The sequence below is a fragment of the Haemaphysalis longicornis genome, unplaced genomic scaffold, assembly GCF_048455015.1.
Source record: "Haemaphysalis longicornis isolate Haplotype H1 unplaced genomic scaffold, Haemaphysalis longicornis Haplotype H1 scaffold_1, whole genome shotgun sequence".
NCBI classification, from domain to species: Eukaryota; Metazoa; Arthropoda; class Arachnida; order Ixodida; family Ixodidae; genus Haemaphysalis; species Haemaphysalis longicornis.
The window spans coordinates 430,205,194-430,232,751 of record NW_027526203.1 but is presented as its reverse complement, the minus strand read 5'-3'; the positions used below and the strand labels follow the sequence as shown (position 1 = coordinate 430,232,751).

The window sequence follows — 27,558 nt, the reverse complement described above, 5'->3', positions numbered from 1 at the left end:
TCGTGGGCTTGTCACCTTCTGGAAGCATTACTGGGGCCCGAGATACCGATGTGTGCGTACGCCCCTCCGAATACGACATCATGCTCCCTCTGTTCTTGACACCGCCAGAGAGGGCATGGTGCTTCCTCGCCGGCAAGTGTAAGGCTTCCAGCATTGTTAATTTTTTTTGGCGCGTGCCTCGAGGCTGCTACCACACAGCCAGTGCAGTCTGTGGCAGAAACTGAGACACTCACAAGTAAGAAGGCACCTTATTTGCAGGTTATTAGTTGTAACACCATCACTTATTGCACTAGTTGACGCATGGGGTGATAGATATCAAGGATTGGGATAGGGGGCCTATGGTTCTTGCTACACTGTGTAAGCATTTGAACTCAAATTGTCCTTGGAAAAAATACCACAGCAGACATGTGGCTTACGAATGTCAAAAAATGCTGCGCCATAGTTATGGTGAAATGCTTGATGTAGAGACAGCCTTTGTAGTACTTCAGCTGCGGTTTACTGTGCTGAACCACTAAGAGCCTGTGCTTTCTCTGTAAATGGTTTTCTCTATTATTATTGCTAATGTATTGTTCCTGTGCATTACTAATGGTTGTTGTTTATGCAGGGAATCTGTACTCAGTTGACCAAGCTAAAGTACAGCCTTTGTCAAAATTTTTTAGGCTATGTCTTAGGCTTGTGGGCCACAAGAATTCAAAGGAAATGCTTTACATTTAACTGTTACCAAATCCTTTTAGTAAGAAAGAAGGGTGTTTTCTCTAGATTTCTGGCATAGAATGTTTCAGCATCGCTTGAAAGGTGAGCTTTTACTTTAAATTTTGAAGGCCTATGCAGTTACTGCATGGCCTAGACAGTAAGAAAGCACCTTAAACATAAAACATAAACATAAAAGGGTTTGGTAACAGTTAAATGTAAAGCATCTGCTTTGAATTCTTTGTGGCCCACGAACGTAATATGGCCTAGAAAAGTTTGACAAAAGCTGTACCTTTTCATTTAATGACCCAAGGCAGCGATTAGCAGCAGTCATGTCTTAATATGGCAGCTCAACAACTTCAGGAACACTGGGTGCCTCATTTTATAGACACCTTTTGCATTCCTCAACCATCAGTAGATAGCCTCCATACTAGCCGTCAGTAGTAGTAGAACCAGAACTCCACAAGACAATGCCTTTCTGGGTGCTTACTCTGGAACTACAACTCCACCTCTCTACGAAAAAGAAAAGTTTGCAAAGCTCCAGTTTTTATACATTAGAGTCACCAAAAGAGTACTAGCACCATTTCTGTTCCATTTTTACAATTGTAACCACTCATTAGCCCAATAATCATTAACCACGACTTAAAAATTTGTAACTATTAGCTTTATAATTTATTAATCTAATAACTTGACTTATAGCCAATAATTATTAACCATAAATAAAATTGTTGCATGAATAATGTTAGTGCAAGCCCCACTTGAGAGGTCCCATTTATTTCCTGCTGTTATCCACCGTCTTCATTCCAGCTCTGGGGAAATATATTCCTCTCAATGGCCAGCCTGGTGATACTGATGCAGCTGCGATACCTGTTTTATGAAATCCAGAGACGTGTCAAAAAACACAAGAACTACCTGCGAGTTGTGAAGCACATGGAAGCCAAGTAAGTCAGTCTGACGTGGGCATTCTCTAGAAAAAGCTCACTCTGCATTAATTACACCTTGGAAGAAGCTAAGCCCTTTCTTTAGCTAATTGCCATGAATGGTCTGTAGATGTGACAGTCCTGAAATTTTTCGTTGAGCAGGCAGCTCCAGAAGTACTGTCCCAACAATCTCTATGTATGAGTGCATAGCTGAAATGCTTTTTTGCGAGTAGTGTGTATTTATTTAAGGGCCTTTGTTTTCGGTAGTTATTTTTGTAGTGGGGAAGTTTCCATGTCTCAAACAGTTGAAGAGACTGCTGTTTGTCAACGTCTTCTGTTTGAGGCTCAAAAAGCTTGAACATCAGCAGCATTCATTACAAAACGAGGTTTTTGGGCTTGCACCTACTCTTTTGTGATGGGGAGAACGGCATCAGTGGGGCATTTGCTGCAGGCAAGCTCCTCGCATGCTGACGCAGACTGCGCGCAAGACTGCATTGAGCTGCACCCTAGTGCTGTGTTCAGCCATGCCCTAGCCAAGGATCCCAGAAAGCATTGATTGCGTGCGTTAATAAGTACCACACATTGGCAGTTCAACTTACACCATTACTGCGATGCCGCCGAGTGCATGCCATTTTTCCGTTCTTCAGCTCTTCAGCTTTCGCAAGATGTACATGTACCCGTGTGCTATTTTCCACAGCTACCCAATGGCCACAGCTGATGAATTGGAAAAAAATAGTGATGACTGTGCCATCTGTTGGGACCACATGGAGTCGGCCAGGAAACTACCGTGTGGCCATCTCTTCCACAAGTAAGCATTCATTGTTTTGCAGCTATCAGGGCTGCTGTACTAGAAGGCACGGTAAGGAAAGTTGTACCATAGTGTCGTGCTAGAAATTCAAAAGAGTTTTGTGGAGATTGAGTGCACTGTCCAGTCAGTTGATGTTTTGATCCCCCCACGCATGTAGTTTTTCGTGCTTGGCTATTTTTCTTGGCACCTTAAAGGAACACTGAAGTGAATTTGTCAACGTTTTGTTTGTGTTTGCATTGCATAGATGGGCTCAAATGAACATGCTTTTCATCATTTATTCAGTCCAAAGGAAAAAAAATACCATGCAACATCTGCAGCAGCCGCAACAACTATGGCAGTGACGTGAAATGATGCGAACTGTTCTTCTTGTGATGTGACTGGATAATGTCCAACATCCACATGCGCAAGTGTAATGCACTTGTGCATGTGTCAGTGTTTTTTTTTTTTTTTTTAAGGAAGAACTTTTTTTTTTGCAATTTCATGTGCTTGTTAACAAGCGTATGTGTTGGAATGTAGTTCTTGTGGTTTTCTGGAGGAGTTGTACATGTGATTTTTATATTGGAGATCGTAGCATGTAGAGGGTACTGTGGTCTCTCAATAAAAGTGTTGCATGTGTTACTCACATTGCATCATCTCTGCATAATGTTTCATTGTTACCATAGGCTTACTGCTAAGGAAAACATTTTATCAGGGTTGTCAAATGTGCATCAGGAGACAGTGCCTTTGGGTGGTACTGGCTGCCCCTTTTTGACACGAAACAAGTAGTATGGTACAGAGTGCAGCACAACACTTGACAGAAGGCATTGAAGCAGACTGGTATTTCAAAAACAAAGTTCGGGAGCAGTAGGAATAGAAGATGGTCGTGCTTTTTCCAAGCATGCATGGCGAAGCACGAACAATGAATTACATTTGTTATGCTAGGATTGGACTGAGATTTGTGCTTCGACCATTGCTCATGTTAAACAGTCTAATGGGCACATACAGAAGATGGAAATACGTATGTAAGACAAAGGACTGGGATAGCGAGAAAATGTTGTAGTACTGACACCAGTTTGTGGACTTGAAATTATTATGCAGTTCACTTTACATGCTAGTATGCTTTATGAGGAAGTAGCAACATGTATGGCATTGTGCGTATATTAATATGTTACTTATTTCATCGATGGAATAGTGCAGTATGCAGCACACTGCAACATCGACATCAGTATGATGTACCGTAGAAGCCACAAGATCAAGCTTTGAGTATCTCCAGCATATGTAAGGTGTTCCTGACATTGTGTAACCTCTATGATTCACTGCTCAGTGAAAAGTGGTAGGGTTTTTCTTTCCTCCTCCTCAAAGCTAATACTAATACTATTATTAGTTGACCATGAATAGTCGACTTAGATAGTTTCGCGATATTCGGCTACATGAGAGATGCAGCTGAACATGGTACCAGTAAACTGTGCACAAGTCAAGGAGTGCTATAAGGCTAATATCACCATTCTGTCTGTGTTGGAGCCAAAGTTATGTCCATTTGAATTTCAGGCTTGAAAAGTGGAAACCAGGGAAACTAGTTTTGTCTTTCAAGCCTGAACTTTAAATGGTCATAACATCTGCTTTAGCAGATATAATATGATGATGTTAGCCTTATTGCAGCCCATAACTGCGCAGTTGACCGATACATTGTTCAGCTCCATATCCATAAGTTTTTTTTTTTTTTTTAACAAAAGCTGTCGCAAAATTTAATCTAAAAATCTAAATAACTTTGAAGAAATAGTTGCTTTACTCAAAAACAAAATTTGTGGCTACAACCAGAACAAGGAACTACATATGTCCCCCAATTTTCATCATTCTAACTGTAAAAATAGTTTTAATACATTGAGGCAACATGTAGGAATGTAAAGCTGAGGGCAAAGGAAGGAAAATTTATGCAATTTATACATTAATCGCAGCACCAAATCATCATCCCGCTAGCCTCGTCTGCCGTTGTCGTGTCTCTCAATAGCACCATAGGAATTCCAGAGGCAGGCATGTTTCGTACGAGCAACAAGGAAAAGTGATTCCCAGCGACAGCAAGTTCTCGACCGCTGGTGACCAGCACGTGTGTGTGATGTGCAGCTCGTGCCTGCGGTCGTGGCTGGAGCAGGACACCTCGTGCCCCACGTGCCGCATGTCCTTGTCCGAGCCAGGAGCCCTGCCCGGGGAGAGCCTTCGGGACGAGGGTCGCAACACCGCCCTGTTGCTGGGTGCCCTTGGGGGCCAAGAGGATGCCCCCCGGCACCCGCAGAATGCCACCACAAACCACTTCTTCCACTTCGACGGTAAGCCAGGGGTGCTTCTGTGGGCTCCCCCGCTCATCATGGCCACCACAAACCTTTACACCGACTGCGTATTTGCCAACTGTGTCCAGGATCGCGCTACGTGAGCTGGCTGCCAAGCTTCTCCGTAGAAGTGACGCACACCAACCTTCTCGGCGGGCAGCCACCACCTCCAGTGCAGACTTCGCAGCTGGATAACATGGTGAGGATGGGCCCCTCCTTTTTTTTCCCCCTAACTGCTGCATTGTCTTGCTCTAAAGCATACCTCAGAAGTGAGCACTCTCCCAGGAAAGCCGAGTTGCTTGTTGCTTTGTTGGCTGGGCGTCTTTGAGGCTGGCACAGGCAACATTATGAGCTAAAGTTTGTCACTGCTGCTTATTTTGGCGGCTGCACTAGGAGAGTGTTCGAGCTAACAACTGATGGTCATCATTGTGCAGGCACGCCAAGTGCAGCAAATGTTTCCAAGCATGCCACTGAACCTCATCGTTGAGGACCTGCGTAGCACTCGTTCAGTGGAGCTGACAATCGAGAACATCCTAGATGAACGCCTCGTCCCGCCCCCGGTAAGATACATTCCAAGGCTCGGGTCCATTGTTGCTTTGAATCTGCTCCATGCCACTTGCTTGAGTGAGCTGTTTTTTGTCTTGCGTGTTGTAATCTAGTGATTTTGCTGCTTTGGTTGCAGACGTCCATGTACCAGGCTGCTGTACCTCGGAACAGCCGGAGCACAGCTTACAACAGTGGCTTTCAGGTAACCCCAGTGTTCCTGTCACTGTTGGTGGGTAACATTTGTAGATCTACGTCAGTTGTAAAGCTCCGCCGGAAAGCGCTGCAACAACGCGTCCCCTCTCAGTTTCCGTAGGTGGCACTGCTGCCACAGTCAGCCCGGTTGGTCAGCCCGGCGGACGCTTTGTAATGCAGCATTCGTCTGCAGACGGAGCGCGAACGTGGTTGTTCTTGGGCCGGTGGTGTCACAATTTCTATATGCTAATTTGGCAGTCTCGTTACGTAGGCATTTACGTGCCTGAATTGTGAAGATTTCTGCATTAGCCGATGTGGCGAGCTGCAATGGCAGCGAAGCCGTGCAGACACCGAGTTACTTTTAAAAGCTCCCATTTGATCTCTCGTTGCTTGACCCTGTTAGTTACGGGTACAAAATTTCCAATAACGTGAAACAAATTTTCTGTAACTGCTGTTTGATGATCTTTTTTGCCACCTTCGGGTCCAGTACGGTACGAGGGAAACGCTTGGGTGCAATGGGCTGGTCTAGCTGTTTAGAGTGCCACAAGACCGTTCAATCTAAACAGACGAAACACAAATTAGAATATATTTGCATCATTGTTTTTGCGCATATAGGTGTTTTATATGTAGCCCCCTCCCCTCCTCCGGTCAAGAAAAAAAGGCACGAAACGGAAAGTAGAAGGACTTGCCCTAATTACCTCCGTGCTGCTTATTTCATTCTGTAGCCGCTCTCCTCTACAAAACTAAAAGCTTACCTACACTCACAATTATCCTTTGATAACTTCGTACGTACTCTTAGCAGCTTTGAGCAGCTGCATAAGCGTGATAGTGAAGAATATAAACTAGGAGGGTCATTATCTTCCAAGGAAAACAGGGATGTTCACTCAAAAACAAATACGGTCGTTTTATTTCACAGCATGCTAAAAGGTACAAGGTGGCAGACGCGCATAGTTTAAAGCAGGCCACAGCTACTTTGTGGCTGCTCTCCAGGCGGCCGTTCGCATCTCTTGAGTAGAAATGCATGCGTTTTATAATGAAAAAAGTTCAACACTTCACACGTAGACAGATGTGTGGTCCACACATCCAAGCAAAGGAATGTCACACTGCTCTAGATTGTCTAATGCGTCCCAAAATGCGTTGCCACTGAGGCCCGACTTATCCAGAGAACTTGAAATACTCTTGTTCAGGGCTTTCATGTAGCAAAATATCTTCCGAGTTAGGTACAGGTGCTTCAATGACCCTTGCTTAAAGTCCCTGTAGTTCGTCAGGTCACTGTCACAGCCAATGGCTGGCACCTCAAAGCTGATATCTGCTGTGCACTGGAAGCATTGTGTGCACTTTCCAATCTTGTGAATTACATAGCTGGAAAGGTAATGCCTTCGGGTCGTCGGTGTCGCAGCAGGCAAGTTCTAGTGCAGTGTCAGAATTCAGCGTCACACCCTGAAGTTTGGTTTGGACCGGCTCTTGAGTAGCGATTTTGTGCGATTGGTGAACATTTCGGGTCTCCTTCAAGGTGTCCTTCACGCCGATGAACACGGAGATAGCTGCACCTTCTACGCCGCCACGTAGGACTGTTTTTGCAAGTGTGTATAAACTAAGCAGGCAAAAAATATGGGTGAAGTTTATCACTGTAGGATGGGACTCGTCTCCTCCAAATGACTGTGCCAATCCAAAGTGCCGCTGAAAAAAAAAAGAGCCAACAATTGGCACAAAATTTGTATGCATCCCACTGTTAAATAGCAGCAAAAGTGCCTCCAGGGGGTCCTGATTCAGTTTGGCCGTCAGGACGTAGTGGGCACCCTGTTCCAACTCGATAAATGTCTAGGGTGGACATCAAGGTAACACAAAAAGACTCCGTGGTTTGCTGCGATGCGAACAGCTTCAGGTTCTTCTCTGCTGCGTTTTGCTCAGTCAAATTCGGCAGGTCTAAGAAATCCTTGATGACCTGAAAATGGCATTCCCTAATTGAGCTACCATGTTTAACCCGCTAAACACATTTGGAATGTTGGAATGAACATGAATAAGGCTACAGAGAGGTGGTAAGGTATCCTACACAAAGTCTAAAGATCTATAGATCAACAAATGTTGGTCTTACCTGTATTTCCTTTGAGTGGCACTTGATTCCTCGATATGGCAGTTTGATGTTCAACGCATCGAAAAGGTCATTCAGCATCATCGTGAACGTTTCATTCCCAACGGAATCTTCCAGGCCTGGTGTTCTGGCTTCTCGATGAACCCTCATGCCAACAGCTGTTCCATGACTAAACAGCTGTAAGGGAAGCACATTCTCATTAAAGCTAAATAACACGCACTCACTGAAAGTTGTACCTCTGTGGCCAGTCTGACGCACCTCTTTTGGAGATTGTCAGGGGCAAAATGGTCAGCTTGGGAACTACTCGCACATGTTTGTCCTTCTCCACGTCATAAAGCGAGACGCAATGTCCAAATTTGATTGGAAGATCGCCGGCCTGAAAGAAAATAAATAGGTGATAATAGTTTACGCTACCCCGTCTTCCCTCCTTTCAAACCATTCCATAGGTGTGCTTCTTGAGATGGTTCCGAATGCACTTGACGATGTGTGGCACGTCGCAGGTAAAGTATATTTTCTGTGAAGGCTTGCAAAGGTTCTCAATGTAGTGTTGTGCAGCTTGGAACTTTCCCGACAGCCCCAGTTGACTCCACATCGATTTATTGTTCCCAGCCCCGTCGCTGATCACGGCAAGGACAGAAGCATTGTTCTTGTGCAGCTCAAGAACAGCACTTAATACGAGCTTCTGAAGGACTCTTCCTGGTGCTGCTCATCTTGTAGCGAAGCTCGCTATCAGTTGTACCCAGTCATCAGAGAATGGCACAAATATGATGACTAAGCCATGATCGGCGATTTGGTCTGCACTGGTGGCCGTCACCCCACCGTAGTCGACGAAGCTATCCAATTTATAAGACACTTGGTTAAATGCAACAGCCTGCTTTAGCTTTATCTCGTCAATCAGTAGCACACCACACCTTCTAAGCTGCGCCTTCTAAGCTGCGCCTTTTCTTGGTGGAAATGCTGCTTGATGCTTTGCAGTGCAACTTCGTTGTAGCCATATCTGCAAGGAATGCCAGAGAATATTTGATGCAGGCGCACCTTGGAAGGAAGTGGCAGCAACTCCATGTCGGAGATCAAACTGTATGCTTTGGGGCTTGATATCGAAAGCAGAAGGCATGTCATTACCCACTCGTCAACATACCGTCTTCCGTTTTTTGCTTTGGCTTTTGATGATGCCATCAAGGCTGCCCTAAACAAAAGCCGCTGCTTTGCAGGTTGCTTCAGAAACACTCCAAAGAGATTTTTTCATGAGAGCTAACTCCTGCTTTAGTTTAGAACAGGTGGCATTGAAGCTCATGACTGTACATGTCTTGCGTCTCCATGTCTCACTCTCAAGGTAGCTGACCATGCAGAAATTTCTGGGAACAGATGGGCAGGACAGCCCTGGCATGGCTTTAGCTGTTCCATGTAGCACAGGAGAGATTTGAGGCCATCGATTGACTTCACTTCAACAAATGAATGCCTGGCATAGACAGTCCATGGCGCAAGGTGGCCATTCACACTGACAGATTAAGTTCACTTGACACTGTCACTGCCTTCTCAACGCGAGGAGCATCATTCTGCTCTCCGAGCTTGAACAACACCACAATGTCACAAACGGTTTCCGTTGATCAACCTTGAACATGCTCGCCCGCTTGTTCTATGATCAAAGTGTAGTAAGCAGCAAAGCAGGGCTTTTGAGCACCACGCAAGGGGTGGTGCAGCAGCCTCCTTCGCCATCCTCGCAGTTGCTGGCCGTTGTGTTTTCTTTTGTAGTTCCTTCGGAGTTCCTTCGGGCACCCAATCAACCCCGCACGCTCTTAATCGGACACGTGGGCTCATGCCTGCAACATAAGCATGCGCTTTCACCGCTCCACGCATGTATAAATATGGCCAAGCCCCTTTTCGCTCCATATGTGAACAAGGGACCCGTACGGGCCCCGAAACGTCATTTGTTTTTACCTATTGTTTTTACCATTTTGGCGAGTGTAGGTTTAGTACTGACAGTGTTATTTCCTCGCCAGACGAGTTTTCGTCGAACCTTGGACTAAGTTCCTACCTGTTTTTTTTATGCGCTTCGGTGCAAGAGCTGGCCATACGGCGGGCGCCTTGCGCTTTCGTGAGGGCTTCGACAAGTATTTGGGGCAGTTTGGAAACACACATGGTACCGCATCGTCCTTTAAATAAGGCCCATTTGTCTCGTGGTATGAGGACATCACCACCACCTATGTTGCGCTCAAAGTTCTTGACGATGTCCTCTGAGTGGAAGTGCAAGTCGCAGATGCCACAGGTGCTGGAAAGTTCCTTACCGAGCCTTGGTATAGCGCGCTTCCATTCTTCGGGGCGTGTTGGGTCGTTGGGGGGCTTGAAAAATTGTTGTTTCCATTGGACGAACGCACAGAACTGTACCCACTATTGCAACCCATGGCAAAACAATGCAGCATGTTTAACTCTCAAAGCAATGACAACAGACTCGCTCATTTCGACAGTGAACAAGTGTGCGTGAAAGCAAAAAATATCTGACAAGCACTGCCAGGTTTGGCCGCAGAGGTTGTTGTAGTGCTTGTGCCACCCACGACGCAAACGCGGAGACATCCTCTCCCGTTAAAGGGACCGCTGATAATTAAGCAGCCTGGATGCGAGGCTTGCGTGGAAAACTACCAGGGCTGCATCCGTCCTGTGACAAAAGCAGCAGCTCCCTTTCATCTTGGGTGGCGTAGCACCTACTGGTACGTTTTCTGTACACCCATTACTCGTCTCGGGCACAGTGCATGGTTTGCTGTTTCTTATTTACCTACCTTTTAGGTTGCCGCTTCCCTCCCGGGTGGTATTGTTCCACCCGAGGAGAGGAAGGGGTTTTTTTGCTCGTTTTGCTGTAGATGCTGGTTGCACCCCGACAAGCATTTTCTAAGCATTTTCTAAGTTGTCCTGTTGCATTTTCTAAGTTGTCCTGTTGCATTTTCTAAGTTGTCCTGTTTATATACTGTATATAATGTTGTACATAAAGTGTACATAGTTTGGACTCGGAGTCTGCCTCGTCCCTCACGGCAACGCGTTCCTGAAGGAGGCGGAGAAGAGAAATTTACTGGCAGAAAATCGCACCGTGTTTCGTCGGTACAGGCCGCGCTACAGGGAGGCGGCGGATCGGACTGAACCTGTCGCGCGCGCCGCGCCGCGGTGACAAGACAACCAAGGCCAGGCACCGCGGTGGAGTTTTACAACTGAAATAGATGTACAAGCGTTGGCTGTTGGGGGTGTGGCGTACGAGGTCATTGACCACCGTTGACACAACTCGTTCAAAATATGTATTGCCTATGTGAGTAAGAACATCGTTCAGCCTGAACAAACAGTACTAAGGGCAGTATAGGATGGCCATCCTTGTAGACATTGGTTTTGGTGGTGTATTGTCTGGCTGAACACAGTTTATTCACAGCGATACAGACTGCATCTGCTAGTGCGGGAAACTCTTTACGGGTATGTAGTTGTACATGATCTTGTGCTATTTTTTTCTTTAGCCTTTGAGCCATGCTTCATGTGAAAACCTCCCTTCTTTGTATGCGTTATATGCTTGAGTCTGTTTTATGATTACATTTCTCTGCGTCAAGTCTGTATCAATTTTAAGTCCCAAGTGATTGCAATTACAGCTTCACAAGAGTTCATTACAGTGTTAATGAATGGTTGCCCAAGTGACTGATGTCAGTGTAGATATGAATGGGACTACAAAATTTGGTCAATTATCTGAAGATCAAATTAAAAAGAAAAAAAGAAAACACTCAACCAAGTTCGCCTTGGCTGGATAGGATACTCTGGGGAACATGAGCAGTTTTGAACAAGCTCTAAATGCCGTTTTGCTTAAAAAGGTTTTCTGCTAATCGACATTCTTTTTTTTTCACTGATATGAACAAAAAACAAAAATTTGAGGCAACTATTCTGTGCCCCAGTAGTCCCTCCAAGTTAGCATGCCCTGAGTGTCAGTAGCCAACAAGGCAATCTATACCAAGTATAACTTTTTGATGTGCAGCAAAAAGCTCACAATTTTGCTGCAAACTTTGCAACCCTCTTGCTTTGCTTATTTTGAATCCTTGTTGTCATTCTGCTCGTTTACACTTCATGGAGCAGAGAATACTGTTTTTGAACAGCATTTTCATGCACTTCTGGTAAGGGGAAGCATCGTCCTTGCATCCTCACCAAGGTCCTTATTATTGTCGGTGGCAGCATTTTTATATTGCATGCAGAGTACTTGCATGCTATCATATATTTAGCTAGATTTTTTGAACTGTCTGATGGTCACACCCTTGACCACAAGTTGTGGGCACAGCTTGTTATATGCGTGTCTTGCTTGAATATCGTTTGCCCCGTGCTGTCCTGGGGAGACCTTGCGTCGCTGCTGAGAAGGCAGTCCAAACACCTTGTTGAACACTGCGAACCTATGGGTTTTGTGATCACATAGTCTCCACCACTTTGCGACTGCCATGTTCAGTGGGTATGCAAAAATGTTGCTGTGTAGTCATCAGCTGCAATGCCAGCAAAGAGAACACGAAAGTTGACCATCTTGTACCACTAGGCAGCAAGCTGTGGCCAGTTGGACTCTTAGTGTTGGATAAGAGAAAATGTGTGTACCTTCACGAACGGCAGTTTGTTATGGATGCTTACAAAAGCAATCTGGAAATGATACAGTCTATTTGATTTGTCGAAAAAATTTCTTTAAAGTCAAATGCAATGTCAACAGTGCACCTTTTGCTGTATGCTGACTATCCAAGCAATGTAAGGGCCTTGGCTGCAAGCACCCAACTAAACCAATTGTAGGGTTAGAACTTCATTGCGGCCATATCGTTGATGAAGCCACAGGGATTGCACTTCAAGGCGCCCTTCACCATCTACACTCTCAACCGAGTCTTGTTTGTGGAAGTGCACACCATCAGGCCTGTCACCGTGTTAAGCTCGTGCAGCCCTACTTTTCACAGCGCCGCAAACATTTCTGCCAATACTGATTGCGTTTACGAAATTTTTGCAGGAGTAGAATATTCTAACTGCCCTGTGCGAAACCCCAATGGCGTCACCAGGATCACTTTCAAAAGCCATTAGGTTACTATACATGTAATAAAACAACCTGCATGTAATCCTGCTCATTTAAAAGGCAAGCTTATTAAATCAGTAGGATAGTGGCCAGGGTAGCATATGGAGAGGCTGAAAAAGTTAATTTCCCCTAAAGGGATTCAGAATGACAGTGCTGTGTTTGCTGCTTTCATTTCAGTTCTTCACTTGGTGAACCTTGTAGCCTCTTTTCCTAGCTGCTCCTGATAAAGTTAGCAATTTGCCGCAGAACCTTATGCTTGCGACTTTGCTCACACTTTGAATCACTGGTAGTTGCAAATTAACCTTTGTAATTATTAGACGGCACAAGCTAATAGAGCAGTTTTAGAAGGCAGGAACTTTGTGTCCTGCGGTGAAGTGTGTGCCACTTGCTCATGCTCCCAGTTATGTATTCCTTTATATAGGCACACCACCCCGTGTCTTGTTAGACATGAAATCTGCCCTTTTGCTCTGGTCCTTGCAGAATCATGGGCTGGACACGCATAAGGAAGCACTTGCAGATGAGAGGTTTCCCAGAAACTCTTCTGCAAGTGCCTTGGATTCCAGTTCCTCCATGTTTCTTGAAGATCCCGAACCATATCCCCAAGCTGAAGAGGCATCGACATCAGGGTAATGTCAGAGCGTACTTAGTGCTTGGCGGAAGTCGCCTATCAAGAAGTGTTGATTAAAAATTATAATTTATTGTGCAAAAAAAAATCCTCCTAAGTAACTAAAACACCTCGTGAATTGCTGTCTATCAAGCTCTTTGTGGGTACTGTTTAAAGAGAACTGGCAACTATGTGAGCATTATAGTGCCAATTTTGTGAATCTAGCATAAAAATTACCTGTTTTGTCTCTCAAATCCCGCCTGCCTTGCGGAAATGATACTTTTTAGCACACCAACAGAAAACCATACTGACAGGCTTGTTAACAAGGGCAACAGAGGTTGCCTTATTTTCTACACACGTAGTGTACTTCTGTATCTGTATGTGCTTAGAAACTGCAGTTCTTCGATAGGTGGGGCAAAGGGGGTCTATACTCTGGAACTCTCCTGCTTGTGGAATGATATCTGCAGAACCTGTGTTCCACGTGACTGATTTTAGAAACCCTAGAATAAGTGACGACTGATATTTTACTTTGTGTAATGAGGGATGAGCTTGTCATTCTATACGTGGAAATTTGCATTCATTAATTATGAGAAGAAGATGGTGTTTGCACTGCACATTTGCCATCTGGGTTTTAAGAAGTACAGAATAATTCCTTTGCCAAATTGCATGAGTTTCGGAGCTAAGACCAAGGCATATATTAATTGTATTGGCCAAGTCTCCTGCTTTGGCTGGCTCTACTAACATGGGTGACAACTTTCCTTTCATGAGATATCACTGACCTACCATATGCCTTTCCTCGATGCTACACTCACTCGCCCGCCTCTTATAATACAAATGTGCTCATTTCTGACGTTACACCCTGCATGTCATGTGCCTCGGGCAACGGCGCTTTTTGCCTTGTCCCGCGGTGTGCTGGGAGTTATAAGCAAAAGCTTGAGGAAGGCCTTGCGCAGGTTTCGAGCAGCGGTACGCTGGACCGGGTCTGGCCGCAAGTAGAGGTGCAGAGTGGCCTGAAGGTTTTTGATGCCTTTGCTTGCCTTCGCCCGCCTCTTCTATGCTGTCCCCCCCCAGCTAGGCCAGAGAGTCATCCGTTGTTTAAATAAGTGCTTCGTTCATTCATTCCCAGCTTTGTTCTTGGAGAAAACAGAAGCATTGTAGTTGAAGGCATAAAAGATGACACAGATGCCTGTACAGCTTCATCGAACTAAAATTTATACCACTCCCTTAGCCACGAAAGAGGCCAACTGAGAATTTGTGCAGGGTTGACACACATGGTGTGAAAACACCATTGACAGCCTTTTACACCTTGGTGCTTATTGTACGCTTTGTAGTAGACATGAACTTGCAAACTTTCTTTTTGTAAAACAAAACAACTGCTGCTCCAGGGGGGAAGCAACAGAACCAACAGGGGGAAGCAACAAAACAACAGCCGCAATGCACTGCTCCCCCTCTGGGCATTCGCAAAGGGGGCGGTCATTGATCGATGCATGTAATTGTGTTTGTGTGTTCGAATGTGCTGCATACATACCTGCCAACTCTTCCGAATTTTCCGTAAAATGTCTGAGTTTTGACCCGTGTTAAGATTTTAATAGTCTTGCCTGAAATTTTACAGGAAACATTTTAATTTTTGAAAAAAAAAAAAAATGGGAACATCTATTAAAACGACACTGTGGTACCTTGTGCCACCACGAGAGGGCAATCCGTACTCTTGTTATCATCATCAACAGAAGCTGCGACTTCTGTCCTCTTTTCAGGGTGGGTTAAGCATCCATATCCAGCACTCGCTACCACCTTGGCAAGCGTGTTCATAGCACGTTGGTTGCGGGCCGGTTAGGACTTCCGTATTCGCGTCACTCTTTATGTGACTGCCGCGTCCGATGCAGTACGACCTGTGGCGTGACTGCAATAGTTGCTTCGCTGTGCAATGGCGGGCTCGAAGCTGCGACAGTACTACCAAGTGTTTTTGAAATTCATACACGTCAGAATTTGTTCCTGCTGCCTATTGGAGTTGTTGCACATTACCCTTCACGACTGGCGGTTTTCACTTATGGTAGAGAAAAAGTGAGAACACTTGTCATAAAACGTTAATCCTTTTAAACTTAAATAAAAAAGTGTGCCCCCCCCCCCCCTCTTAGTCCCAGGGTTTTATGAATTTCCAAGTCCCCAGGTTGGCAGGTGTGAGCATATGAGCATACCGTATTTTCACGCGTATAACCTGCCCTTGCATATAACCCGCACCCCCACTTTCCGTCTACGAATAAAAAATCGTATATCCCCACGTATTTCCCGCATATTTTATATATGAAACGGATGTACCAAAGCTACTAACTCAAGCAACATGACACATGCATTCATGCAAAAGATATTACCTTGCTGAATACGTAACTAGATTACTTGCCGCATACATTTTTTCGGTTGGTTCAGTTGAGCTGTGTGTGCAGAATAAGCACTGTCGATGGGATAACAGATGCTTATTCACTATTACTGCTGTAGGGGCATCACAGCCCAACGCGCATTGCGGTGAAGCTGCACCAAAGAAAATACCTCGCATATAATCCGCACCTCCACATTACCCCTGAAATTTTCGCATTTTTGGTGTGGGTTATACACGCAAAAATATGGTATACACGCATGTTTGTATGCACATTTTCTTTTTTCCTTTTCTGAACCCTCTTTCTCCTACTAGGCCCAAGAGCCATCGTATTATAAAGAAAGAATTCATTCACTGAGCTTGCCATAGCCTAGAGGCGTAAGGTTTGTGTTCGGGACACCTGTATTCCCCTGGGGGGGCCTGGGTGTTCTCTGCAGGGACAACAGCATGGGACCGCAGGTCGGTGGCCGCTTCTCAAAGTCACCCAGCGAGAGGGAGCGCATGCTGTCCCGCAGGAAAGAGGAGCTGCTCAAGATGGCCCGAAAGTAAGTGGGAGCCCCTCGCCCCGGAGGGGGACATGTGCCATGAGCTCGCTTGCTTGCGCAGGAAATTCCTGGACCGGTCCAAGGCGGGCCCCTCGCCGCAGAGCCTGCGGTTGGCTTCGGAGCTGTCTGGCATGTCGCACGGCCAGTCGCACGGCCAGTCTCACAGCCAGTTGCACGGCCAGCCGCATGGCCAGCCGCACCGCCGCCTGCGCCATCCCCACCTGGGCTCCTGAGGAGAAGCGGCGACCCTTCTCCGGCTCGTGTGACACTGCCCGTCACACCCATTGTGTACATTCGGTCAGCTGTAGTGAGACTGGTGTTTTTACGGGCACTGCTTACTGGCGTGGACATTGCCGCGGGCAACAGAAAGCAGTTGCCCCCTTGCGAGTGTTGGGAGGGTCCCGTGGTGGGCTTCCCTGGTATTTTTGTTTTTGCGCGTGTGTGTGTGTGTGCGTGTGAACTTGTGTATGTACTCTTCTGGTGACAGCCCTCTTCAGACAGGCCATTTGTGCACGCTGGTGGCTGTTGCTTCTCGCCTTGGGACTTGTCAGCGGGGCATTTGACTGCCAACGACAGCTGGGCAGCAAGGCCAAGGCCAGGTGGACAGTGGTGTGCCTCGGGGGGGGCTGGGTAGCCGTGTTTGTGTTCATTTCCATGTGCATACTGCTGTTTGTAGCAAGCTGGCCTGGGGTGTGGCCCTGTGAGGAGCCCTTTTTGTCCATGTGCACTGTTGACTGCAAAAACGTCGACAAGAGTGAGTTAATCTGATTTTTCTCTCTTGGCTGTTGTAAGTAAAAAAGGAAAAAAAATGCTTTTTGATTGTTGTGGTGGACTGCTGCCTCTGTGAACTTCTGGTTTCTGGCCTCTAATTAAGCATAGCTTAAGGCCACTCGTGAAGGATCAGGAGGTCATCAAACTTTTTCACCAGTGAATGTTCGTGGTCATGTGGAACTGTTCCACAAGTCTCATGCCAGCACCCTGCAGTCGGCAATTCCTTGCTGGATTTCCTGTATTCAAGTGTGTCACTCCAACGCAGTTGCTGTTCTCATCGAAATATTGCAGCTTCTTTTTCCCAGAAAGTTTTTTTCCTGCACTTTGCAACTCTTCTTAGCATATTCATGCCATTCATAGAATTGCTTAGGGTTGAATGGGTTAGTTCATGTTCACTGGAAATTTCAGCTTGAACGCAAAAGCCAAGGATTGTAGAGATTGCCCTGCATCGTGTCAAAGTTGTCTTCTCTACCATCCTTCATTTTTACGGTCAGGTTCCAGTGAATCATGCCATTCGATCTGCCATTCAGATGCTTTGCGCACTTCCTTTCTTTAATCAATTAACCACATATTTCCAGAACTGTGCAGAGGGCTGAACAAAAAAAAGTTATATTAATTTCACTTTCTCTATTTGTAATTTTAGGCCTATTCTATTCAATGGTACAGTTGGTACAAAAGCAAATTGTACTAAAAATTAGTCCAAAGCTGTGTGCAAACCCACTTTGATTCATGACGTGCAAAACTTTTTGAGCGATAAGAACTTAATATAATTGAATGGTACCATCAAACCTAGCACGTGGCCTACAACAAAAGCACGTTCATTGTATAAAGCAAAATTGCACTTATTTCCAGTCAACATCTAGTCTCCACAAATTTGCTTTAATGATAAGAACTGTGTTTTCTGGAGGCAGCAGTGTCCAGATTTGGGCAATTTTTTTGTACTGATGAGAAAGTTTTTCTTTCCTTGTTATCAGAGGGACCGGACCCCTGGTGAGTGCTTTTGTTTTGGCAAGGACAGTTCTTGCTGGCAACCATGCCCGCAAACTTCTGTCGGGCACAGCAGCTGCACATCTCCCCATGATTGTGGCTACAGCTGAAGCACTACTGCTATGCATACTGCTCCTTGAAGCTGCGCAGCTCTCGGCCATCGACTCTGCTTCCTCACGTCTTCCACTTGTGTCCCTCAACGTGTTCGCCATGCTTTGTTCTTGCAGCACATCCCATCATCGAACGAGGGCGCCTTCTCCTCGGACGGAAGTTGGTTCTCTGCGTACAAAAAAAAACTAGGAAAGGATTGTGCGAGGGTTGTTAATGTGTGTACCAGCCAAAGAAATACGCTTGCAAAGGGACTAGGGTACCTTAACCGGTTGTTGCGTGCTTTGCTGCTGGCGTGTTTTGAGCCCCTCCACTTTGACCACTTTCCTCACATGTAACATGTGTTGTGTGTGTGCGTATTTATGTTACTGTCTGTACAGAGTTTTTTACTGGCGGTTTTAGTTAATTGGCCAAGATATTGCTGATTTCATTGCAGCCTTTTGTAAATCCTAAATTTCTTGAAAAGTTAATAAAGTTGTTGCTCAAAGTGAAAGTGTGATGCTACTGGTTTGACCCATGCTCACAACACAACGCCGCTGGCAGCAATACACTAGCCTTGGTTACTTCTTGTGCCAATTGTGGGTTGTGCTGTTTTTTTGCTTGTCATTTATGGCACCTGACTGCCTTCAGACGTGTTCAGATGGTGCACTGCTCGGTTTCAAATGTTGCAGACAGTTCCTTTGTTTTGTTTTACATCCTCAAGCTCCAGCTGAACTGTAGAGGATGCGGCGTAGACGTCGATTCGTCCATTGCACACTAAAACTGCTGCACACTTCCGTGGCTAAGGCACTGTGCTGTCGCAAGTTTCTCGCCTGTGGTGTCCGTCTTACCAACGCAGGCGAAAAACAAATGTGAATGAGGTTCGTGCACTCGGTAAAAATCCCCACGTGTTCTAAATTGATTTGCTGTGTTCCACCATGGCTCCTGTCACAGTGCAGGCCTAATTCTGTTGCTTAAAACACCAGCTCAAACTTGTTACTTTAAACTGCTGGCACACATTTTTGCGTTTCATTTCCCATTTGGCTAGCCCCTGTAGGCTACTGAGCTGAGCTCCTGAGGCAGCTACCTTGTGCTTTGCAGCCACGACCGGCTTTATAGATAGCAACCTGCCCATGCTCGGCAATTACGCGTGCCAAATTTATTATTGCTTGCTTGGTTTGTTTTAGTTCTTTCCAATGTCACTGCACCGGCTGGCGCTAGATTTGATCCCCATTTCTTCGCTGCATACGCGTTTGCTCGGCCTGCCATTGTTATTATTTCGTCTTATCTCCATCTGTTGTGCTCAGTCTTTGCCGATCCTCACTGGAAGAAGTGTACACCTTCTGTGGGCTTGACGGTCTGCTCAAATAAGTTTTTTCAACGCAAAATCGTTACCCAGCTAGGTTGCCAAGAGCACGCACCTGGCTGGCATCCACCGAACAAGCACCCACCCGGATATCATCTGCAAAAAGCATTGACAGCTGCTAACTATTTGCTGGAGCATTCCATAGAGTTCTACGCATTTCATTGCGCAAGTACATCAGAAGGAATAAAGCCCAAACAAATATTTAGCTCTTTATGCTGCATAGCTAGGATCAGAAAAAATAACCACGAAGAAGTACTTGGTGTGCACTATTTTATGCAGTGCATAAGCAAAAAAGGAGGAAGAAACACTCGGAAGGAGTATAACAAAAAAAAACCTTAAAACAAACTTAAAACTAGCGCGAGTCAGAAATTTCGCTTACAATGTTGGTTGGTCTGCAGCTTCTGGGGAAGTGGTGTCGCAGCAGCAAACCTAGGCAAAGAATTGAATTCGCAAAAGATTATGTTCAAAGATCCTGTAAACCTTTTTTTCATCGTACTTTCAGTGAACGCATCGCGATCGCACGTGGTGGTATTCCTTGTGTACAGCTGAGGAAGACCACCAGGCATACAGTAACGCCAATTTTCACCACGTTCCTATCGCTTCGGTATGGGCAGTGGCTCAAAAAGATATCCCGAAGATAACTGCAGTTTTCACATCAAGCATTCAATGGGGTGGCTGTCATGCCAACTTTGTCATTAGTTAATCTTATAAGCACCCTATGGTGAAAACGCCATAGCCGTTGAAAAAGTTTGCGTCGATTAGTGCTCCATTCCCTGAGAAAAAAACCTTATGTTTTCCGAAAAAATGGCGGCATTTCCACGCACAGAATGGTCCTATTTAGTTGTTTATACAAATTCGAGCCTTTCCTGTGAAGTTTTGTACGTGCATAGACTAGTTTCACATCGAACAGTGCTCATCGATGTAAAGCGAAAGCCGACAAAGTTACCGCATGATTAAATGAATGAAAATGCTCAAAAATAAGGAATGCTAGTCGAGCAGGTGGATATGGTAGCAGTGCGGTTTACGTGTGTGCGTTGGTGTTCACATAGTTATAAAAAATGGGTCTAGATTTTACCGTGAACTCGCGTTGCTGGCCGCATTAGTGGCCAACATTATAGATAGTGATTGGAACAATCGGCTTTAATTGATAAGTGCTCCATATTATGCAAGCAGTCGCAGGTAGCACTGCGAGCAAAGTGAAGCTGGTGAGTTTGGGGATTAAACTTAGCCCCACCTCACGGAGCACGCTGTCCCTACGCGACAATGTTTTGGCCCGCTGGCTTCCATTGTTGCTGGCTGCGATGGGCAGGTCGCTATCCATAAAGCCGGTAGTGTTCGCAGCGCAGAGTAGCTGCCTCAGCAAGATGTGCATGCAACATACCAGTAATTCCTCACAATGGTGGATGAGGATTGTTGAAGGCAAAGGATTTCAAATGATGAACCTAACCGATATGCCAGTAGCATGTGGATGCAACATTTTGGAAGTTACCACCATGTTGCAGGAGCAACACAAGCACACGCATTCAACTGCATAGCAATGCAGAGTCTTGTTTTGAAGGGCATGTGTTGGCGTTGAGAGTTACAACATGGCCCCGCAAACCCTGTCCAAGCTCGAATAACTTCTCCATGGTCTGCACAAGCCGTCTTATAAACAGAAAAAACAATATGCTCACTTACCCAGTACCACACGAAGGGAAGAGATGTGGCAATGAAGCTCACGTTACACATTTTTAAACCATTTACTTCAAACTTTTTTGTTTCTCAGTTCTAGATTTCTGAATTCCCTGGTTGATGCACAACTGTGATCCATTTTTGAATAACCTTTCCTAAATCCAGCCTATTCTCTCGGTTGGTGGAAACGGGGGTGCCATTTATGTGGTTAACTATCGTTGTGGTAAACATCTTTTATACAACAGAGCAGTTTGGTCGCTCTAGTTCTTAGCTCTTCAACATCACCATTTTTCTAAGCTGGTTATTTTTATACCTTTGTATTCCCCACAAATTTTGAGAACACCATATTTTCTTACTCTAGGCACCCCCAATTCTTTTGCTTCTGCAGTTGCTGCTGATTCTGAGATCTGGTGCCATTCGGTACGTCAATTCTATGCTCAGCAGAGATTTGTTCTAAAGCATTTGCCCAACTCCCTTTCCATCGCAAGTTTGGTTTCATTGCTTTCTTCAGACTTTCTCCTCAAATCCAGCCTTATTCAATGATCACTTCTCTTCATCTTGCATCTTGCTTAACGCCTTAAAGGAGCCATGAAGACAAAATACAAGTTAGGTTTATTAGAAAGAGTGCTTAGTCCCGATAACAATGACACCAATATCACCGCAATCTTCGAACACATAACGGAGATATGAAAGAAAACGTGTGAAGCAGTCGCGACACCCTAGCCGATTTCCCGCAACTTTTCTATGACGTCACGGAACCTTGTTTGTGCGATTCGCGGCCACCTAACTGACCTGTCGCGACGACACATGACTGGACGTCTGTAATGGGGCCTCTAGTTCCATTTGACCGAATCACTTGAATGCTAACGTGCAGTTAACGCACTGAAAATTATGTTTTATTGTTGGCCCGTATGACGTCATTCTTGCTCATAACACGTCACTGTGGCGCAAAATTTGAAAGTTCTTAAATACTTCTTGCTTTTTCTTCGTTAAAAAACATCTTTTGCGGCTGTAATGGAGCTGAGTGAGATACTGAAGCCTAGTTCTTTCAAATTAAACGAAGTTGTATTTTCTCTTCATGGCTCCTTTAACATCATACATGATGCCTCAATTATTCTGTGCGTAGAAGGAGCTGTTCATTACCCTCAGGTTATTTCTGTCCACAAACTTGTTGGGTGTGTTGCCTCAGCAGAACTAGTATTCCGTAGTTTCCTACGTCTCCCACCTGTTACTTATCACAAGAGGGCCCCAAGCACTTGCTTATTAGCGATTCAACACACTTGGACTGTCAACAGCCTCATCTTCATAGAAGTTGGTGCGTAGGCTTGTACTGCTCTGTGCACATGCCTTGGCAATTTCTGCTGTGTTGCTGATCTGGCCACCGCCTTGGTTAAGTGCGCCACAGCAGCTCGGACAGAGTGCTGTAAGGTTCAGTCGCTCATAGGGAGGCAGCAGATTGTAGTTGGCCAGGCCCTGTGCTTGTTTGTGTCCCTTGGAGTCTAGTATGGCTGTGCCTATTCAATTTAGCCTGAGTGGTACTCTCTCTAGTGACGGTAGTTTAGCTGTGCCTTTTCAGGAACTCTCGGGCATTAGCTGGGGCATTAGCTCAGGCATTAGCTAGGATGAAGCGATGTTAGAGTTGAATACTTGCTAGCTAGGGCATCCAGAAAGGAGGGGCCATGGAGTTGAATTTTATCCACAGAGAGATAGCACAGAATGTGCAGGAATTAACACAAAAGTCTCGGCAAACGAGAAAGATTGTGCAAGCCCAGTGGGAAGCCCTGGAATAGGCGGTCAGAATAGCGCAAAGGTTCGCTTTGCGAAAAAAAAAAAATCGCCCTAAGATAGTAAAAACATTCTTTTCGCAAATTAAGGAATAGAAAAGGGACACGAAGTCCAAACTAGGTGAAATCGAATTCATTCCAAGTGACTGTCCAGGTAGGTACAGGTAGAGGATAAATCTCAAAAGGGAAGGATGAAGTTGGAAAAAAGTAGGAAACCCAAGTTGCAGCCAGTCAGACCCAGGGCAAAGGAACTATGGATGTAATTATTTTGTTACGATTAACTGAATTGAAGCAAATATTTTGGTGATTTTAATAATAAAACAAATTTGCAATTTTGGAAGCATGTGTCAGCAACTATATATATAGCCTACAGAAAAATAAAAGGCTCATTCAAAAAAGTTTGCAAAATTGCTGTCCTGCTGTTTTTGTTCATGCAGTGACCTAGCTCTGCCACAAGTGCCTAGTATTAGTGCAATGAGGGCGCCGGTGGATAATCCTTGAGCGGTAGTTCCATAAATTATTATATCAATTCCAGAAAGGAAACTGCGTATGGGCATTGCAAGGCATGAAAAATTAGCCGAATTTTCAAGCCCTTGCCAGTATGCGCCCTATGGCGCGATGGTACATCTATGCTTTGCACATTGTTTGCACTTGCTTGTCCCTTTATAATCGTGATTTCAGTCTGCATGCCGTGAATGCCCTCGCACATGCGCACGAGAATTTAAATTTGGATACTGCACAAAGAATTCTATGCCTAATATAAATGTAAAAAAAAAAAGTCGCAAGCATGTGTCAACAACCAGTGTCGACGTCTTCTTGCCAAGGAAGCGAGTTTACGTGCAGTGCCTAAACATCTTTTCCAATGTTCTGTACTGCACATTGGAACATTGCAGTATCAAGCAAAAATTTTTGATAACAAAACCGTGAACTTGGGGCTATTTCAGTACACAGCTAGGCTTCCTTGTCTGCAGAGTGTTGACTGGGCAGCAATTGAGCGCGACTACAAAAAGAGAAGCTCAAAGGTAGTGCTTCCTAAGACCAAGGGGATACGAGGGGCCACTAGAACATTCCTCTTGCCTCAAAAGTGTTGAAATTTGGTCTGTTTGGTATATGATAGTAGAAATGAAAACAGCGCGACGGACGAGAGACAAGAAAGAAGAGGTACACTCTTGCACTTTAGCCGCACGTCACCGGTGCACCGCGGGAAAGCCGGCCCCCGCCAGCGGAGGAATTGCCTGTGCATGTTTGCGGCGGCCGATGGCGGAAAATTAAAGTGCGACACAACTCGGAGTAAAAATATATATATTTTGGGTGTTTTTAAAGGGAATTTCTGGTTCTCAACAGGCATAATTTAATGTATCTGAAACTATGGCCGTCCATTTACGCTTTCGAACTTTAACATTTTCGAATAGTACAATTTCCATTCGATTCGAGGCCGAATAAAATATAGCGTTAATTGCAATGGTTATTTAAAGTTTAGAAGACTCGTACACCCTAGTAATTGTCAGTGCTAATCCCAACCAGATTTCTTTTCCGTCGAGAAAGAAGCCTAATCTGCATGGTGACGGTGCACTCAACCGGCCGCGGTACACTCAAATGAAGCTTGACTTTCCTTTGTCACTGCAAGGAATGGTATACAATCAATGCGTACTGCCGGTAGCGATATATGGGACAGAGACTTAGCATAAACACGTGCTTTTTAGAGCAACATCGCAAAAAGAACAAAAAAATCAGGTAGTGCACTTTATTAAAACTAAATTAAGCAGGCGTCTGTGAAGCTGCTAAAGTCTGTTACGCGCACGTTAAAGATCTCCACGTGTCCTAAATTAATCGTTAGTTCTCCACTGCGGCGCGTAAACATCAATTAAACTTCTGAACGAGTGTCATATAGTCTTGTCGCCATCGCGCCGCTCCGATTCAGCGAAAGCACTCGTATTTCAGTTACGCTCGTATGACAGACAGTAATTACCGTCGTCAGGTAAAAATACCACTTTGTTGTTTCTCGGCGATAGGGTTTAATGCTGAAGGAAACTATACGTTTCCAACCAATCGCAATGAACTCGCACGGTTACTGGAGCGTCTGCATGCCCCGTCTATCCCACCATACCTTGCGCCCGTTGCGCTAAATTATCTACTGCGTCCTGCGACGATGTTTTGAAGAACGTTTTGTCGCTTGTTTTTGTTATTGTTAGTTTTAAGCATTTTTTAAGTTTAAACCAAATAATTTCGGTGTGTCCTGGCATTTTGTTTTCTATTTTATTTTCTAAGTTTCAGATGCGGACATAAGCGCACGTAGCAGACGATATCTTCGTCTTGCGCGCGTAGTCTAGGGGTACCGAAACTCAGGCAAGAATCAGTTGCGCTATCCACCGGGTTTCTGAGAATGAGTCGAAGAAGCGCACGCCTCTTTGCGAAACGTTTCCAGGAACTTCGGGAAAACGCCGCCAAAGCCGACCACGAACCTGGAGTTGCCCAGGAGCTGCCCAGAGGAGCTGCCCAGGTAACAGCCAGCCTTTGAGCGGCAGACTGCCTTTACGCAGCGTATTCACCTGCATCCATTGTGTCCATTTAGGCAGCAATCTCCAAGGGTAAGGATAAGCGTCTCCAGAAAGGCACGGACAGCACGAGCGCTGCCCCCAGCCGTGCCTCAGTCGCAAAAATGCTGGCCCAGCGGGCGGCACACAGACGTCGCCGCCAAAACATACTCCTGGCCGCCGCGTGGGGTAAATTTCTCACCGAGGTTTGCACTCTTTATATCTCATTGTACTAGCCGCAAAGACGGTAGCATATTCTGCTTTGTACATATGAACAATTGTAGCCATGCATGATTGACTTACACGGGAAAAAATACTTGTGAAAATGACCTCCCAACATAATTAACTCACGTTTGCTATGACGCCTCGGCTCATTAGACACCGACATTAGTTACGGGAAGGGGGAGGGGAGGTATTAACCTCGCACCTTAGTTATGAACTAAACCCGTGAGGTTAATAAAGACACCAATATCCCGAGTCTCCAGTGGTGGATCCTCTAGCTAGTGTACCCCTCGAACATTGGCCATCAGCGGATCAGGGAATGCAGTTTGTGGAGCTGGGCAGGCTCCTTCTAGCAGATTCCCCTGCTCACAGTGCACTCATTAAAAAAAATTTCATTCGGTGGAACCTCGGCATAACCAAATAAAATCCGACCCTACGTATACTCAAATAATGCCCAGCGATAATTCACTGTGTACTTGGCATTTTTGGTGAACTTTGCACTTTATGGCATGTCTAGCCTCAAACACTGAGCCATCAGTGTGTAAAGCCTCAGCAACAGTGCATAGGAGGACAGTGAATACCACTGCTTAATTGTAGTGCAGACCACGATGCATCACTTAGAGTGATCGTCCCAAACAATTGCCATGTGCTTAGTGTGCACGTGCAATAACTCCTGTGTGGTAGCAGTTATTTGTTACCCCTACTTGATCTCTGGAAGTAGACTGGGCACTACATCCAGTGGTCAAGTTGGAGTAATAGTGCTCCTGTTTGTGTGTTGTGTCCATTCTTCGTTTGTGCCGACTTCTTTTTTTACACGTCAGCCCATCTCAATCTGTTTGGGGCAATGCCATCCGTTACAGACACATCACCACCAATACTATGCATATAGCGTTTGTGTAGATGTTCACCCCCCCCCCCCCCCCCCCCCCCCCCAAAGGGTGAATTCTGCTTCAATGTTCCTGTCACAAGCAAAGTATACCAAGCATACGAGGCTTCGACGTCTGCTTTCACCACAATGATCAGCCATTTTGCAGTGCCTCTGAAGAGAAACAGAAATAGAGTAAAGAATCTGAACATTATGTAAAGCCTGTATACCACTTCCTGAAGTTTTTTCCATCTTGAATTTAACTAATTTGAGCCTTCCGCTTCTCGTCTTACATCCTCCACTTTTCCTTCATAGGTCCACCATTCCCCATGAAGTAAAATCTTGCTCACGCACACACATCTTAATTTGCACACGTGTACACTTGCCCCTACACCCATCCCTTGTCATGAAGTGCTGCTCTTCCTCCAAACGAAACATTTAACTCTGAATTTCCTTTCCTCTTCTTGTACAAGATGGCAGCAGTGTCCAAGAGGGTTCCACCAGAGGCCAGGCTTGACTTTGGTGCTCCGTTCAGACGTACTTTGAACGTTGCGATGGCAGTCTACAAATTATTTGCCCTGGTCGGCGAACAGAAGCTGGATGAAGAGGCCAAGCAGGAGGCCCTTAAATATGGTTTGGGCACTGGTCCAGCAAAAAGCAACAAAAGCAAACGCCCATGGCAATAGAGCGGCCCACCCGGATTCATGTTCGTTTCAACTTCTGCTGCTCATTTTTGTTTACTATCTGCCATTCATGTTTCTTTGAACTTATTTCATGTTTGTTTAACTTCTGCTGCTCATGTTTGCTTAACTTCTGCCATTCATGTTTGTTTCACTTCTGCTGCTCATGTTTGTTTGAACTCATTTAAAACCTGTTCGTTTGAATAAAGTTGACGAAGCTGCAAAAAAAAAAAAAAAAAAAGCTGTTTCTCCGCAAGCAGTTCTTTCATAATTTTAAAGCTCATAAAGCCTCGTGGTCATGCATAGCTCACCTATGATGTTACTGCCAATGCCACTCAGAAATGCAAACGTCGCTCTTGGTATGCTTGCACCGACTTCATCTTGAAGATGGCTGTGTACTGTACAAATTTCGCTTCTCGAGAAACTGCCATATATCCAGGAAACTATTTTTCTCTTTTAAATGCATC

At 45.3% G+C, this 27,558-nt stretch overlaps 2 protein-coding genes and 1 pseudogene across 3 annotated transcripts in view; 2 read left to right on the top strand and 1 right to left on the bottom strand.

The window, feature by feature from the left end:
* Positions 1-18,483, top strand: part of LOC144155716 (E3 ubiquitin-protein ligase AMFR-like) — a 75,788-nt gene extending 57,305 nt beyond the window's left edge. For both annotated transcript variants that reach the window (XM_077687329.1, XM_077687330.1), the window contains 9 exons: positions 1,498-1,631; positions 2,308-2,418; positions 4,519-4,721; positions 4,811-4,920; positions 5,156-5,281; positions 5,404-5,469; positions 13,085-13,230; positions 16,017-16,124; positions 16,186-18,483. In XM_077687329.1, the coding sequence (XP_077543455.1) occupies positions 1,498-1,631; positions 2,308-2,418; positions 4,519-4,721; positions 4,811-4,920; positions 5,156-5,281; positions 5,404-5,469; positions 13,085-13,230; positions 16,017-16,124; positions 16,186-16,357 (1,176 nt within the window). In that variant the 3' untranslated portion in view covers positions 16,358-18,483. The remainder of the gene's footprint in view (positions 1-1,497; positions 1,632-2,307; positions 2,419-4,518; positions 4,722-4,810; positions 4,921-5,155; positions 5,282-5,403; positions 5,470-13,084; positions 13,231-16,016; positions 16,125-16,185) is intronic.
* LOC144141152 (uncharacterized) lies at positions 5,568-7,635 on the bottom strand (annotated as a pseudogene).
* A 125-nt stretch (positions 18,484-18,608) lies between the features above and the next one.
* LOC144155720 (uncharacterized) lies at positions 18,609-27,263 on the top strand. Its single transcript, XM_077687334.1, has 3 exons — positions 18,609-25,290; positions 25,363-25,530; positions 26,885-27,263. The coding sequence occupies exons 1-3, from the start codon at positions 25,174-25,176 to the stop codon at positions 27,095-27,097; spliced, it is 498 nt and encodes a 165-aa protein (XP_077543460.1). The 5' UTR covers positions 18,609-25,173; the 3' UTR covers positions 27,098-27,263.
* The last annotated feature ends 295 nt before the right edge of the window (positions 27,264-27,558 follow it).

Excerpts from the sequence above, each read along its gene's own strand:
- LOC144155720 (XM_077687334.1), top strand. The coding sequence starts at position 25,174 with ATGAGTCGAAGAAGCGCACGCCTCTTTGCGAAACGTTTCCAGGAACTT. Across the intron at positions 25,291-25,362 it reads TGCCCAGAGGAGCTGCCCAG|GCAGCAATCTCCAAGGGTAA; the intron begins GTAACAGCCAGC and ends GTGTCCATTTAG. Across the intron at positions 25,531-26,884 it reads GGGGTAAATTTCTCACCGAG|ATGGCAGCAGTGTCCAAGAG; the intron begins GTTTGCACTCTT and ends TTCTTGTACAAG.